This window comes from Oryza sativa, chromosome 8 (assembly GCF_034140825.1).
Source record: "Oryza sativa Japonica Group chromosome 8, ASM3414082v1".
Taxonomy (NCBI): domain Eukaryota; kingdom Viridiplantae; phylum Streptophyta; class Magnoliopsida; order Poales; family Poaceae; genus Oryza; species Oryza sativa.
The window spans coordinates 2,149,640-2,165,354 of record NC_089042.1 but is presented as its reverse complement, the minus strand read 5'-3'; the positions used below and the strand labels follow the sequence as shown (position 1 = coordinate 2,165,354).

General features: G+C 45.3%; 4 protein-coding genes across 4 annotated transcripts; 1 reads left to right on the top strand and 3 right to left on the bottom strand.

Moving 5' to 3' along the window:
* The first annotated feature begins 1,555 nt into the window (after positions 1-1,555).
* LOC4344627 (transcription factor ILR3) lies at positions 1,556-4,118 on the top strand. Its single transcript, XM_015794324.3, has 5 exons — positions 1,556-1,797; positions 2,576-2,641; positions 2,746-2,823; positions 2,909-3,071; positions 3,586-4,118. The coding sequence occupies exons 1-5, from the start codon at positions 1,640-1,642 to the stop codon at positions 3,880-3,882; spliced, it is 762 nt and encodes a 253-aa protein (XP_015649810.1). The 5' UTR covers positions 1,556-1,639; the 3' UTR covers positions 3,883-4,118.
* Positions 4,119-4,139: 21 nt separating this feature from the next.
* Positions 4,140-5,175, bottom strand: LOC4344626 (basic blue protein). Its single transcript, XM_015794326.3, has 2 exons — positions 4,903-5,175; positions 4,140-4,705 (listed from the first exon to the last, which is right to left on the bottom strand). Exons 1-2 carry the CDS (start codon positions 5,057-5,059, stop codon positions 4,290-4,292), a joined length of 573 nt encoding a protein of 190 aa, XP_015649812.1. The 5' UTR covers positions 5,060-5,175; the 3' UTR covers positions 4,140-4,289.
* A 6,768-nt stretch (positions 5,176-11,943) lies between these two features.
* Positions 11,944-12,801, bottom strand: LOC4344625 (mavicyanin). The gene has a single exon (XM_015794328.3). It carries the CDS (start codon positions 12,698-12,700, stop codon positions 12,128-12,130), a length of 573 nt encoding a protein of 190 aa, XP_015649814.1. The 5' UTR covers positions 12,701-12,801; the 3' UTR covers positions 11,944-12,127.
* Positions 12,802-14,818: 2,017 nt separating this feature from the next.
* LOC107277442 (mavicyanin) lies at positions 14,819-15,702 on the bottom strand. The gene has a single exon (XM_015794325.3). The coding sequence runs from the start codon at positions 15,586-15,588 to the stop codon at positions 15,001-15,003; it is 588 nt and encodes a 195-aa protein (XP_015649811.1). The 5' UTR covers positions 15,589-15,702; the 3' UTR covers positions 14,819-15,000.
* Positions 15,703-15,715: the final 13 nt, after the last annotated feature.

Here is a 15,715-nt window from a genome sequence, read left to right as displayed (position 1 = left end):
AGTCACCTGACCTAATTAAAAAACCCTATTATAGTCACATCACTTACCGCAAGATATATGTAGGGCAGTCCCATCCATAATGATCACTTGCAATTCCAAATTAGCCGATAAAATCTTTTTTTAATTAGAAACAAGTAGGTTATAGTTAATATTAAATAAGAAAAGATATTATGACCTTTTTACATGCTCATTCCGTCTGTTTTTCTCTGTGCATAAACGCACAAAGATTTAATTGGCATTATTGTAGAGCACCTTGAATTAGAGATGGCAGAGATAGCAATAGGGACCCGTGACCCGACACCTCTAATCATGCTCTTGTACCCATGGGTCTACTGACGGGCGAAAACTCTTACTCATTTAGTATGTGGGTATGGATCCGTTCTTTACCCACCCGTATCACTAGCCCGTGGGCGAAAAAATCCATAGATTAAACCTAAAACTATGAGTAACATAAAACTCATTTCACCTCTTAAGCATTTGTTCTAGTCCAGTATTTGATTTCTTGATTATGTTATGTGTATAATTTTTTTACTCGTATTTGAACATTAATGTTAATAGCATTGTTGCTAGAGAAAATAATGATAGTTTATATGTCTAATATGGCTAATTACAGTACAAAACTATAAATGCTACAAGTCAATTATATGGGTATCCATTATGTACCCGTTACCCGCACACTGTGGGTATGGGGACGATTTTGTACCCGCGATGGGTGTGAGTATGGGGCAAGGAAACCTGGTGGATATGTAGTGTTTCCATCTCTCGGATACATTGGTAGAATGTGAAAATTTTACAGGTACGACATACCATGGGCTGCTAGTTTGTACGTCCCAATTTAGAAAACATCCTGAGTGAAAACGAAGGCTAATATACTGGATTAATTCATGTTTGCTACTAGCCCCCAAAGTGCAATTGGCACATAACTAAATAAATAATTCCATGTCGATTATGACACTTGAGTTAAACAAACATATATTACTCCTTATCATTACTGGCTGTAAACATCAATACATCACACTACTCATGGAGGCATCACTATATTTTTTTAAAGAAAATAAGTAATATAGTCTTTAATCAACCCACCTAATATCAAATGTTTCCTCCGATTTCTATATAATTTCGATTAACGCCACGCCATGCCACATTCATAATAAATTCGTTTTACTAATTTTTGTAATTTCGATTTCATAACATCAATACCAATTCAAACACCACATTTTGAAATGGGATTCTCTCAAAGCAATGGACAAACATTACCAAACAGTCACTAATTCTACTACAACATGTTCGTATATATTTTTTTGAGGTTTTTTTACAGCAACATGTAGCCAGCGAACCAGGGGATGTCTGCCATCCGGATCTGGACCAATCACGTGGCGCCACGTAAGCGCAAGCCCGCCCCCACACGCCCACCTACTCCTCTCCCATCCACTCGCAAAAACAAAAGGGAGGGGAGGAGACGCGAATCCACCCACGCAAGCGCGGCGGTGGGCCCCACCTGTCATCCACCCACCCACCCTCCTAATCTCCACCCAAAATTCTCCAATCGCGAGGCGAGGCGAGGCGAAGCTCCTCGTCGTCAGAATCCGCGAAAACATCGCCACCACCACGAGAGGAGGAGGAGGAGAGCGCGGCGGCGATGTCCGGTACCCCGGCGGACGGCGGCGGCGGAGGCGGCGGAGGCGGCGGAGGGAGCGGGGACGACTGGTTCCTCGACTGCGGCATCCTCGAGGACCTCCCGGCGGCCGCGTGCGGGGCCTTCCCGTGGGACGCATCCCCGTCCTGCTCCAACCCGAGGTAATTTAGCCGTCCTCTCCCGTGGGACGCATCCCCCTCCCCGATGCATGCGTAGATTTCTCTAGTTCGTCCAGCGAATCGGGTTGAGCGAGTGGGGCGATTGGATTTGTGTGGAATCGGGTTGAGCGAGTGGAGCGATTGGATTTGTGTGGGATTAGTGAGATTATTATTCCTGGTTTTGTGGAGAGGAGGGGAACATAATATTATTATTATTATTATTATAGTATGTAAAGGCGGATGCATCTTAGAACCTATATTGGTCTGTTTGTGGGATCTGTTCATCTATATTGGTTATTATTTCTTTTGTAGATAAGGCAATTAGTACGCACAGTAAAAAAAATTATGCTGCGGCTAACCTGGTCATCGAGTTTGGCGGATGCTTTTTGTTTTTGATGCAAGATGTACAACACATGCCAGGATTGGTAATCTAGATGTGGTTATTTCTAGTGTATATGGCATCAATTTATCTTTTCTTGTGTCGTGATAGCACTTCAATTCTACGATTAACTGGCTATCCTGAATAAATTGTAAGCGGTGCGGATTTTAGTCATGTGGCCTTTAGTTTCTGACCAGTATCTCTACGTTGAACAACTTAAAGATTCGCTAATTGATTGCGGGAAATTTAACAGGTTGTGCTCAAGCAAGTAGCTACGAGGAGTTTAAATGGTTTTTGGTATCTTATTGTGCCATTTTTTGAGATTTTCTTAAATTTCCAGCATTTGTAGGCTAGATTTCCTATTGCGCTATGGTTCTCATGTCCTTTTTATTGTTTTTACAGTGTGGAAGTAAGCAGCTATGTGAACACCACCTCTTATGTCCTCAAGGAACCTGGCAGTAATAAACGGTCAGGCTGCTTTTTCACTTTGCGCTAAAGCATGCTTGTTCTTATAATAGTTTATTGTGTTCAAAAGTCAGTTCTTTAAATGGTGATTCTATTGCAAGTTGCAGTGTAAGGTCAGGGTCTTGTGGTAGGCCAACATCAAAAGCTTCCAGGGAAAAGATCAGAAGAGATAAGATGAATGATAGGTACATCATACTTCCTAGTTTTTCTAATTCTAGAGTTCGGAAGAAAGACTGACCCTGATTTTGTAACGTTACTTATGCTTCCTAGGTTTCTTGAATTGGGGACTACTTTGGAGCCTGGGAAGCCAGTAAAATCTGACAAAGCTGCTATCCTAAGTGATGCCACTCGCATGGTAATTCAACTTCGTGCTGAAGCGAAGCAGCTAAAGGATACTAACGAGAGTCTTGAAGATAAGATTAAAGAACTGAAGGTGATGCAACCTAACTTACATCCATATTCCAACCTTCTGTTATCCAAAAGCTTGTGATTGGAGTGCTTCTTAACAATTTTTAGCTTGCGGCTGATACATTTCATTTTAGCTAAGATGGGAAATTGGGAACACATTTTGAGTGACCTAGAATACAACTTGGTTGGGATGTTGCGAGCAATCTATCATTTGGCTTAAAGCTAAAATTCTTTTATTTGTCACATTTAGCTGTTTAATAGGACTTCTCATGCTTGCGTTGGGCTATTGTTTGCCAATACGGCAACACATAAATTAGCTAATCATATGATGATGCTGCATAGTAGTGTGGAGCACAATGCATGTATTGTTCACATGATTTCCAGCTTTTGTAAGATGTGGAAGTGGAACTGTAGGGAACATAAGTGTCCTATCCTGCTATGATCTATGCTCCATGTTTTGGAGAACGCCCAACTAGTTATTACTCATGTTTGAAATGATGATATCTCATGGCTAATGTCTTACTTTCTTCCAATTTCAGGCAGAGAAGGACGAGCTTCGTGATGAGAAGCAGAAGCTGAAAGTAGAGAAGGAGACATTAGAGCAGCAGGTGAAGATTCTGACTGCAACTCCAGCCTACATGCCTCACCCCACATTGATGCCAGCACCGTACCCACAAGCACCACTTGCCCCCTTCCACCATGCCCAGGGGCAAGCCGCGGGGCAGAAGCTGATGATGCCTTTTGTTGGATACCCGGGGTACCCGATGTGGCAGTTCATGCCGCCTTCCGAAGTCGACACCTCCAAGGACAGCGAAGCGTGCCCGCCTGTCGCGTAATGCTTCATCGGTTGCGTTATGTGAATTAATCGTAACCTGAAACCGCTTAGTTGCTCAATCCATTGGTTGGGCATCGTCGTCCCTGATTCACATTCACTATTGTTCTTGTGTTAGTAGTTCGTTTTTGTATGGAAGTAAGCTGACATTTGTGGCGCTCTATAGAGGCTACTGCCCCCTTTTAATGTACAATACAATTTTTCCGGAGAAAGGAAGAATGCTCATTCTTGTTCTCTGCAGACACCCGGTGTCAAATTCAGTAGCATCATATACACCATTTCTTATCACCCAAATTCTGTTTGTCTTGTATGCTGTTTTATGTAATTTAACCAATCGATACAAATCTTGTTAAAAGAAATGAGGACATGTACAACACTTTGTGCTAAAGAAACCATGATTTATTTTATCAATTAAACTATGATGAGAGATAGCAGCATCACTGTAGCAGCTGCCATGATGGCAAGTGCAGTGGTGGCACTGCCTGAAGATCCCGGAGCTGAACCGTAGGAGACGACGCCGGGGGTGGAGATGATCGTCGGCGGCGACGAGCCGTCGATGCAGATGCCGCCCGGCGTGCCGTTGCCGTCGCCGTCGCTGCCCGGCGGCGGCGGCGACGGGATTGAGCAGAGTGTCCTGACCTCCAGCTTCATGCCGGCGTCGCAGTGCCCCGGCACGCCGCAGATGAAGTAGCGCCTCCCGAGGCGGCCGAGCTCGACGGCGTCCTCGCCGGTGCGGTGGACGGCGATGGGGCTCGACGCCGAGCATGAGAGGTAGCCGTCCTTGGTCACCTCCACCACGTCGTGCGCCGCCGCTGAGTACTTGAACACTGTAATGTAAAAAAAAAAAAATTCAATTTTGTTGTTTTGGATATCGACACGGTCTTAAGAATACGTATTTTTGTAGCAAATTCTAGCAGTATAACCTATATAGTTTTTGTAAGTTGTAAAATCTACTAAATATAAATAGTTTAATATCATTTAGGAGGATATATGATAAAATGCAAGGTGATTATTAATTAGTTACCAAGCTTGTCGTCGAGGCGGAAGGTGATGGAGGAAGCCCAAGAGGTGTAGTTGGTCTGAAGATCCCACCCGCCGTTGGGCTTGCCGACGCCGTAGCTGGCGCCGGACGCCGTCGAGAACGCCGCCGCCGCCACCACAACGACGGCGAGCAATGCCATTCTTTCCAAGCTCACTATTTGCAGCTAATTAAATGGATGTCGAATATATTCGAACTACTCAATTAATGGCACTGATCGATCAATGATCAATCTAATCGAGAGCTGATGGGAATTGTTAAGACGTGTGATGATTCATATGTGTCTCGGTGCATATATAGCGTTGATTTGATTGCAGATTATGGTCGCTGAACGTTGCTGGATTCTGTCGGTCTTAATTAGTCAGCATGCGTGTACCACATGGTCATTAGTTAGCTAGCGATCTCAATTAGCTTTCTCATGATAAAAATAAGGGAGCACTAGTACTTAGTCGCATCGAGCAGGTGAAAATTATCATTGTCAGATTATTTTCAGAGGACCCGGTCACTCGTGTGTTGAGTGTCTCAAAAGATTTTGGAACTTGTCTCGTATATGAACTTAATTTAATCTTGCTTTCTTTGACAAGCTAATTCTGCTGCTAGAAACTTCCAAAATTTTAATTTGCTTAGTTAACTTTGAAAAAATTGTCGCTAGGCCTAGCTCCCGCTAATGTCGCGGTCTTTCCATACAGGACTTGCGACTGTTTCGTTAATTTTAAGCAAAACTTGCCCTACTAAGTAATACTGTAATTGGTAAAATTTAACATCGCTACATTCGATATTTAATAGGGGACGTTGTTTACTTTTAAAAAGTCTTTTACCTTTCTTTTTATTTTTTAAAAAATACACAATTTTTATTTATTTTGTTGTGCTTTAGTTTATCATTAAAAATACTTCTTTAATACTTTAAGCATGACTTACGTTTTCGTATTTGTATAATTTTTTTAAATAAAATGAATAATTAGGTCAAAAGTTAACAAAGTAATCTAAAACCGATTGGAGTATTCCCAAGTCTTTAGGTTGAAGCCAACACTTACCAAATAATTAAATCCGTAAGGTTTTGGTTTTATGCTCAAGGTTTCAAGGTTTGTTACTACCAATAAATTGAAATATAAACAGAAAACAAAAGGTAGAGAATCAAACTTATCCCAAATATAAAGAAGCACTAGTAATGTGATGATAAAGTACCAGCGATATGATGGTGGTATCATGGATTAAATTTTAGTTCTCACAAATATTACGTACACGTGGATACGTTTATATTAGGATTTTAGTGAGACTAGTGAGTTGCTTCAGGTTTAGTGAGGCTATGTTTGAACTTGTGTAGGACTGTGTATCTTTTTGAGATCACGGATTTCGTGAGGCTATTTTCGAGTGTGCGTTAGTGGTTTTGTGTCAGTTTAGGGTGTGTCTTTTAATGATGAGGAGGAACAACTAATTTGCTTAGGGCAAGTACTATAAGCATCTGAGTACAAACTCCTAAGATGCCACTTAAGCTTAAATAATGAGGTGGAGGAGAAAAGAAAGAAGATAGAGCATGAGCCACCTCTCATGCAAGGGCAACCTCTTCACAAACTTTAAGAAAAAAAAGAAAGAATGAGGTTGATTGGATAAGAGTGGATAAAATAAATAGTTATGTTGCATTGTGTCACACCCCAATCTGGCATCGCCGTACAACGGCACCTGACAGGAACGTGTCGTAGGAATAACGGCGCGAACCGCTTCCTACGAAACCGCGTTCTCAGTACCAGTCCCAGGACATAGTGCTGGTACCCACGGTGATAAATATGAATCATTGCAAATCCTTAAAAAAATTAGAGGACTTATTTACCTTAACTTAGGTTGCAGCTCAGGACAGCCTGAGAATACAACCGACGACGCGGACGGGGAAACACCAACAGCAGTAGCAGCAGCGGAACCAACGAACTAACACCCAACACCACAGGCAACGGCTGGGAACCAGGACAAAACCCTAATCTTCGCTTCACTTCATCTTCTCTTCGAGACAGAGGAACTATATATATATATATATTTATATAGAGCAAGGGTGAGTACTTTCGTACTCAGCAAGCCATGGGAATTAAGTGTTTAATGCAGGCTTCAAAGGAAAGGCTGTTATTTTTGCAATTGATTTTATTTAAACTCCTTTTTGAAACAACTAAGTGAGTGCTTCTCAAACGATACGGATGAGACAGTGCGTCTCGTCCGGTCGGAGTATGTGCAATGTATCGGTCTTTGAATTGGTCAAGGTTGGCATCCGGCCAATAGCTTTCAAACGGCCACCCGGGCCTAGCTGATCCCATCAGCCATAGATTTTCCAAACATCGATCCCATTCCACAACAGCAATTTCACAAAGCAGTAGTCAAACAAAACTACGCTAGGAATCACCTCACATTCGCCCATGACTGTGGGCACGGCTGTTCGAACAGTTTAATAACCTCTGCAGAGGGGGTACACTTTACCCACATGATATTACTAGCCTTGGTCACCTAGCCCGTGTGGATCAGACACGTTTGGTGACTTGGGGCTTTCACGACAAGGCATTTCAAAAGCCGACACAGGTTCACCATATGCCAACGAGAGGGGTCCCAGACCGACAATAGGTTAGGTCCCAGACCATACTGTGCCAGGAAGCCCGGGGGTTCTCCCCGGCACCACCCCGTTGAATCCACATGTCTCTTGGCATCATGGCTCCCCCGATTAGCTAATTACTCAGCTAGGGGTGTCCTATTCCACCCATGTGGTTGTACTTATCTTATGTTTGGATGAAATTCCAAGGAAACGGTCCTTAAGTGCAAGAGCGGGAAACCGTACTCCTGGAACGTCCTCCGGTCCGCGGTTTTGGAAATTCATTTAGTTTGCAAGCACCGACCCAGGTGTCGGGTTTTCCAATTCTTTTGTAAAACCCCAAGTTTTACCCATCGTTGGATATTTTAAATTTGAAGGGAAGTGTTCCGATGCTCGAGCCCGAAGGCCCATGCATCGAAGCACAACAGTCGACAAAGGAGGTCTAAGTGTTCAATAATTCAAGGAGGGTAATTGCAGCAATTAGGATTGGGGCCGGCAGGCTATCTCGCAAGCCGCGGCCGAAATACTTGTGTTAAACCTATTCATGCAATATTTGCGGAAAAGAAATACTTAGATTTAAATTATAGGTGCAAGATGATCAAAGGTGACTTTCCTAGCTCAAGGTCTTCACGGAGCTTCACGAATCTTCGAGAAAACCTGCGATCGACGAAAATCCGGTAACCGCAACTATACGCAAACAATCAAAAACCTAAACAAAAGACCAAAAGAAAGATCCTATTTAGACTAAATAATAGTGCCATTAAATAGATCTCAATTTTACGGAAATACTAGAAGTGGAACAAAGTCAATCGGACGAATGGATCGAGAAATATGAATTTGGAAGCTTAACTGGAATTTCTGGACAAGGAAATGATTTATTGGATTTTTCTAGAACACGAGAAATGGTTTATGGAATAATATTCTCAAGAATATTATTGATGGTCGCTGACATGCGGGACCAAAGGAAATGATTCATGGAATTTTTGGAATAAGGAATTGATTTATGAAAAAGGAAAAAGGATTTATTAATCCCTTTGGATAAGAAAAGGAAGGAGGGATAGGAATCAGACTTTCCTGAGCGGCTTGGCGCGGCCCGAGAGGATTTGCGTGGCTCGGCCGAGCTTATTGGGCCGGCACGGGCTACAGGGAGGCGGCCCAAGAGAGGGGCGCGGGGAGAGAGAGGGGAAGGGGAGCCGGGTAGACCGGGCTCACCTCGCGGGGTCCCGAGCGGGCCCGCTTGTCGGTGAGGCGGTGCACGGTGGAAGCGGCGCACGCGGGGGCGGGCGCTAGGGTTTCGGGTGTGCGTGGTTCGGGCGCGGCGCGCCGGGTGGACGGATGGTGACGGGCCCACGTGCAGCCGCACGGCTTGCCGTGGACTGCGCGCACGGGGGGGAAGATGGAGGGAGGGGGCGGCTGATAGGCTTGGCCCGGTCAAAGATGAGGTGGCGCCGACGTGGCGCCTACGTGGCAGTCACGTGGGCCGGCGGGAGGAGGAAAAAGGGGAGGCCGAGATGGACGGCGGACGGCGGCCAAGTTCACCGGAGCTCGTCGCGACGATTCGAGAGAGAGGGAGTACACCGGAACGATGGGACGGACGAGAGGAAGTGAGCCACCGGATCGGATTCGCCGGAGGGAGGCCGGCGACAACGAATCGCGGCGACGCACGCCGGCGGCGAGAAAAGGAGGAAACTTCACCGGAGCAACGGGGGTTCGATTAAAAGGAGGGGGAGCATATCCGGGGTTCAAGGAATCCGTTTCCAGCGCCGGATGGGACGAAGGAGTACCAAGGAGGGCCGGCGACGAGCGGCGGCCTCCGGGAGCAGACGGCAATGGCGGCGAGGCCATGCCGGGCGGCGGCGGGGCTCGGGGCGGCGTCCATGCGCGTTCGGGAGTGCCACCGAGCTATCACGCAGACTAGAGGGGGCGAGGGAGAGCGAGGAAGGGGAACGGGAGGAGGCACTACCGAGCCGAGACGGGCGTTGTGACGAGCAGCCGACGGCGCGGGAGCGAGCTCTCCGGCCTCGGGCCAGGGAAGGGGAAGATGACGGTGCCCGGAGTCCTCTTCTCGCGTCCTTCGCACGCACCGGTCTCCCTGGTGCTTCAGCGACGGACGGCGTGGGCGACTGCAGGGCAGGGGCAACAAGGCGCGATTGGCGACGAGAGAAACGAGTGAGGGAGATGGGAGGGGCTCGGGTTTTTATAGGTGGCGATGTCGGTTTGGGAGAACCGACCTTAGGACGGTCAAGGAGAGGAGCTGGCGGTCGGGCGTGGTCAAGGTGGTGGCAGGCGGTGACGCTGATGGTGGTTGGGCAAAACGAAAAAGGAGGAGGAGAAAGGGAGCTCTGCTCCTTGCTGTTTTGGGAAAAGTTTAAGGAGGGAGAGGGAGTGAGAGAGGGGCTGCCTCTCTCGGCTTTGGAAGCTAGCGGCGTGGAGCGGCAGAGCGGCAGCGCACGACGCAGGCGACGCCAGGGCTTGACGCGGCGGCAACCGGGCGGTCGGCCACGCGCGAGCGCGCGGGAACGAGCGAAGGCGGTGGAGGTTTTGGGCGGCGACGGAGGGAAGCGGCGTCAGCGCGAGAGAGAGAAAACGAGAGAGAGGGAGATCCTTCTCTCGGCGACGGCTCGTGCAGCGCATGTGAGGGAGATGGCAAAGGGGAGAGATGGGCTGGGGAGTGGATCCGGCCCATCCAAAACACGGAGGAGGCAAAATAGACTTTTACAGAGAAGACTGATTTGGAGTGGATTCGAATTGAGGTTTTGGATTTGGATTTCGAATTTGATGCTTGGTCTTAGGGACACAAGGTGGAGTCAAGGAAGGAACTCAAATGGGAATCGAGAACAGGTATTTGGCGAGGATTCAAGGAGGCGATTGAATTTCGGAGACTTGAATCGGAATTGGAATTTTGAGGTGGGCGATTTTGATGGCAACGAGGGGGAACAAAGATGGAGATTGAATTGAGATCTTCACACAAAGAACGGAATTTTTGAAATTAGGATTTTGCTGAATTAGTTTTTAACGTCTCACGAAAAGCGGAGCGTTACACATTGGAGCTAGCATATTAGAGACAATATGGTGTATGAGCTACCCTCTAAAAATTAATTGATGAGATAGATAAGTTTAGATGTGATAGTCATATCTATCATACCACTTGCCCTTACCATGACCTAGGGCGAGGATGCTACCTTCATGGCCGAGCAACTTAGGAAGCTAGGGGGTATTCGTACAGGGGCAGCCGGAGCTAGGAGAGGAGAGAAGATGGGGAAGGAGAAGCCCAAGGGTTATTTGGTGCCAAATAATATTTTAGCACATAGCCACGTATTTAGAATGAAATTTTATCGATTCTCATTTGGCATTTGGATAAAACCACTTTTCAGTTTTCACAATTAGTATAATCCCAATTTCCTTTCACCACTCAGGGACCTAATTGAAAATTTCCAATCCAGCAATGGGCATGAAATCCAGCAATACGACGTATATTGACATCTCTCATGAGCTGAAGAAGCTCCTCCTTGACAAATTGTTACTGATTGGAAGCATACCAAATTCAGATGGTGATTGGGTCATGGGCAAGTTCACCGGCCGATGGGCAAAGTTGGAGCTCCAGAGCAAAATGCAATCGGAAAGCAGTTCATCTACAGTTTGTGCTCAGGAACAGCACTGAGCATATGCAGCCAATTTTATGTCCTCCGTCCATACTCCTTATGGCGAGTATAGTTCTAAACTTTTTTTTCAAACTTCCAACTTTTTCATCACATCAAAACTTTTCTACACACACAAATTTTTAACTTTTCCGTCACATCGTTCCAATTTCAACCAAACTTCTAATTTTAGCGTGAACTAAACACACTGGCATATAGCAACGGAGATATGCTTCTTCCGCGAAGACGAGACAGGCAGCTCATCATCGTCATCATCTGCATCATACAGAGGCCCAAGCAGAGAATTATCCAATTATGTGATGCACCTTTCTGCAAAGTATATCATGTACTCCGGAAATGGGTCGGGACGCAGCCAAGAGATATCACATTATTTTCAACAGAAAAAAATTGGCGGCTTTGATTTTCTGGTATATATTCAGTCAGTCATCCTTTCAACTTGTGATATCCCACATGTTAGGGATGATCAATTCAAGAATTCTCATGAATATCCATGGCAATTTCATAATTACCGTGTTGCTGGTGTGATTGAAAATATAAATACTAGGGAATGAACTAATATCAAATAAATATAAGGGATGAGGCTTCAAACCCAAACCGGCTAGCCCACCACTTTGTAGAGTTAGCCGGAAGAACCCTGGGTGTTTCTCGTTGCTGGTGTGATTGGCTCTGTATAGTGATAGTTGTAGGTGACATCTCTGAAATTACTCAAGTGATTCTGAATAATTAAATTACCTTGACTTCCACTACTATCTCATAAATTAAACAATTGATGTGGATTCAAGTGAAAAGGATCACATAATAGAATCCAACAATATATATACTGAATCAAATTACATTCAACAAAGAATTGCATAATTAAGTACAACAATTCGAGCAGAATTCATCTCAGGAAAAAAAGAATATAAAGTATGATGAATCTGGTATCTCCAAAAAGAACAAAAAAAAGAGAGAACAAATCAAGAACTCATCATGCATTCTTGTCACTCTAATAAAAGACCATGAGACCAGCGGCCATGGCGCCAACGCCCAGACCAACAAGAGACTCAACAACACCACCCGACTTGCTCGCCGAGCTCGATGGCGTCACCGGCCGGCCACCGTTCACCGGCGGCAACGCCGCCGGCGACGGCGACGGCGACGGCGTGGTGCTACTACCGCCAGGGGCGGCGGCGGCGGCCTCGACCTTGACGGCGAGCTTCATCCCGGCGGCGCAATGTCCAGGGAAGCCGCAGATGAAGTACCGCGTGCCAACGGCGGCGAGCGGGACGGTGTCATCGCCGGAGTTGAAGGTGGCGATGGGGCTCGCCGCCGAGCAGGCGTCGTAGCCGGCCTTGGTCACCTCCACGACGTCGTGCGCCGCCGGCGAGTACCTGAACACGAGCCGGTCACCGGCGCGGAAGGTGGCGGCGGACGCCCACTGCGCGTAGTTGGTGCGCGTGTCCCACGACCCGGCCGGTGCTCCCACCGTGTAGGTGGTGGCGCCCATCGCCGTCGTCGCGAGCACCGCCGCCGCCGCCGCCACGGCCACGACGAGGAGAGCTCTGGCTGATGCTGCCATGGCCGCGACGATCGACGATCGAGGAGATCGATGGAGCTTGGAATTGGGAGGAGATGATGCAAGAAATGAGATGGCAAGGAGACGATGGGAAGTATGTGTATATATAGGTGATGGGTGATTAATTAGCTTAAGCTAAGAACATATATAATACAGATTATAAATCAGCTATAATCACATATAGAAGAGATGAGAGACGAAAGAAAAGAGAAGACTATACAGATTTATAACTAGCTGTAGTACAGACTTTAAAATGTTATATGTGTATAACAGGTGGACCAATTATTAATGATGTATTATATATTTATAGTTAATTATTGTATAAATTAATTATTAGATTGATATAATTTAGAGTTATTAATTAGCTATACTATTAAACTTGCTTTAATGCATTAAGCTAATTAAGCGCGTGGATTGGCAGGGATGAGTGAGGTGAGGTGAGGTCAATGCAGGGGTTGGTTGGTCAATATGTGTTTGACTAGACTCGTGTGAAAGTGTAGTTAATTAATTAATTAATTGATGGGTAGGTGTGTTAGAATAGTCGTCGAGTTGGCTGCTCGACTTTGGTCTGAATCACCTGATTGAAATGATCAAAGCTGCATGGATGTAGACTGACTGGCTTCTAGATGAGAATTTTCTCTTTCTGGATGGTTTTTTTTTGTCTTTTTATAAGAACAAGATGGGGTCTTAATTTGATTATCTACCAATAGTTAGGAGGTTTTTTCCCCCTCGAGATAATGTAGCTGCATAACATCGGCGTAGTTACACACACCACATATAAATATCCACGAATGTATCCACTAACACACATCTACAAGCTTTGCTATAGGCAGAAGAAAAAAAATTCATAATATGTCATATCATAATATTGTACTATTCTATAATATTTAAAATATTATGGGGGCAATTTGTAAAAAAAATAATTCAAAAGCACTAATAGGGTGGTAGATTCGCTGCCACCACTACTAAAGGCTTTTAAAGGAGTATAAATGATACTCCCTCCATACTTGTAAAGGAATTCGTTTAGGATAATGTTTAAGTCAAACATTGGAAATATAAATCATAAATAATGCTCAAGTTGTTGAGTTTGAAAATGTAAAAATTATATGAATAGATTTGTTTTGAAAAATACTTTCATAAAAATATACATGTATCACTTTTGAATAAATATTTTTATAGAAATAAGATGTCAAAGTTGTGTTTTGAAGACCGTGTCGCTGTCCAAAACGAATTTCTTTACGAGTACGGAGGGAGTACACAATATGCTACGTGGACAAGTGTGGGGTGCCCGACTGTACGAGGCCCTAATTTTGGATTGACTCCAACGCGTTCTAATATGTTCCATGACATTCTCATTCTGTTTTTGTACGTTTTACATCCTCTCCTTCAGTGATCTAGCTTGAACAAACTTGTTTTTCTTCCCTTTGATGATCGTTCGATGGTAATTATAGCCACCTAAAATATCCGTTGCTCATGACGGCGATGCGAACACACGTTTGAGGTGTTGAAATTATGTTTTTATACTTCGTAAAGAAATCAGAGTAATTCATCAGGATGCATGCAATGATTTCGTAAGTTTAAACACACAATATATAGTTACAATGTTAGCTTCCTCGATCATCCACATGTTTATATTGTACCATATAACTACAGCTGTTATTAGTCATTTAATGTTCTTTTTTTTTAATTTAGAGGAGCACATTAGATCTATGGGTAGTTGATAGTTCTTCTGATGTGGATAGGGGATCATCATCCACAGCGTGAATAAGGATAATTTTACAATAAATTGTAAAATATGTTGCATTAAGTGAAAAGTGGCTATAGCCTTGGCCTATACACAGTATAATGTAAAACATACTCTTTGCTTAATTAATCCTATTTTCTAAACAGAGAATTTATTATTGGTTAGCACCAGGGCATCGGATTTATAGGTACGGATATTTGAAGGTTTAGCTAGCATATCCCCCGTTTCGGTAAAATATGGCTATAGGTATTTATATTTATGTTCATATGAGCCAGAGGCTTTTGAAATGGAATTCTCCCCCTTTTGTTTAATTGCAACTGACTAATTAAGGTGTACATTTTAGGTGAAAAGACAAAATTGAAGTCAAACAATAGTGATGATGGTCAAAAACATATATATATAGCAATAAAGAATCAAAATATAAGCAAGCTCAATAACATGTAACCAAAAATTACATAAGTAACAATATGAGCTGGACTAATCACAAACAAATCAATACATATGAACATGATCAATCGATCGCCAATGAAGAGAGAACAAAAAATATTCTTCCTCTAATTTAGAAGGACATGAGGCCAGCAACTATGGCGCCCAAACTAAGCCCAACCAGAGATGCAACACCAGTGGACTTGCTCGCCGAGCTCGATGGAGACACAGGCCGACCACCAGCCATAGGTGGCATCGCGTTCGGTGCCATTGCTGTAGGCGTGCGCGGACGAGGCGCCATTGGCGACAGTGCAGTGCCACTACCGCCGGTGGCAGTGGCGGCCTCGACCTTGACTGCGATCTTCATCCCGGCGGCGCAATGGCCAGGGAAGCCGCACATGAAGTATCGGGTGCCGGTAGCTGTCAATGGCACGGTGTCATCGCCGGAGTTGAAGGTGGCGACGGGGCCGGAGCTCGAGCAGGAGTCGTAGCCAGCCTTGGTCACCTCCACGACGTCGTGCGCCGCCGGCGAGTACTTGAACACAAGCTGGTCGCCGACACGGAAGGTGACGGCGGACACCCACTGCGCGTAGTTGGTGCGCGTGTCCCACGACCCGGCCGGTGCTCCTACCGTGTAGGTGGTGGCGCCCGTCGCCGTCGTCGTGAGCACCGCCGCCGCCATGGCCACGACGAGGAGAGCCGATCTGTTGGCAGCTGCCATGATCGCCTTAGGATCAATTAGCAGAGCAGATGAGAGATCGATCGAGCTTGCAACTAGGTGGATCAGATCGATCGATGGAAGGGTGATGATTTGCAAGAATCGATGATGGTTTTGAGTATATTTATAG

What these genes read in the sequence shown, in the direction of transcription:
- LOC4344627 (XM_015794324.3), top strand. Translation starts at nt 1,640, where the DNA reads ATGTCCGGTACCCCGGCGGACGGCGGCGGCGGAGGCGGCGGAGGCGGC. An exon ending in CCGTCCTGCTCCAACCCGAG is followed by an intron (nt 1,798 to 2,575) that starts GTAATTTAGCCG and finishes TTGTTTTTACAG; the next exon opens with TGTGGAAGTAAGCAGCTATG. An exon ending in GAACCTGGCAGTAATAAACG is followed by an intron (nt 2,642 to 2,745) that starts GTCAGGCTGCTT and finishes TGCAAGTTGCAG; the next exon opens with TGTAAGGTCAGGGTCTTGTG.
- LOC4344626 (XM_015794326.3), bottom strand. Translation starts at nt 5,059, where the DNA reads ATGGCATTGCTCGCCGTCGTTGTGGTGGCGGCGGCGGCGTTCTCGACG. An exon ending in CCGCCTCGACGACAAGCTTG is followed by an intron (nt 4,706 to 4,902) that starts GTAACTAATTAA and finishes TTTACATTACAG; the next exon opens with TGTTCAAGTACTCAGCGGCG.
- LOC4344625 (XM_015794328.3), bottom strand. Translation starts at nt 12,700, where the DNA reads ATGGCAGCATCAGCCAGAGCTCTCCTCGTCGTGGCCGTGGCGGCGGCG.
- LOC107277442 (XM_015794325.3), bottom strand. Translation starts at nt 15,588, where the DNA reads ATGGCAGCTGCCAACAGATCGGCTCTCCTCGTCGTGGCCATGGCGGCG.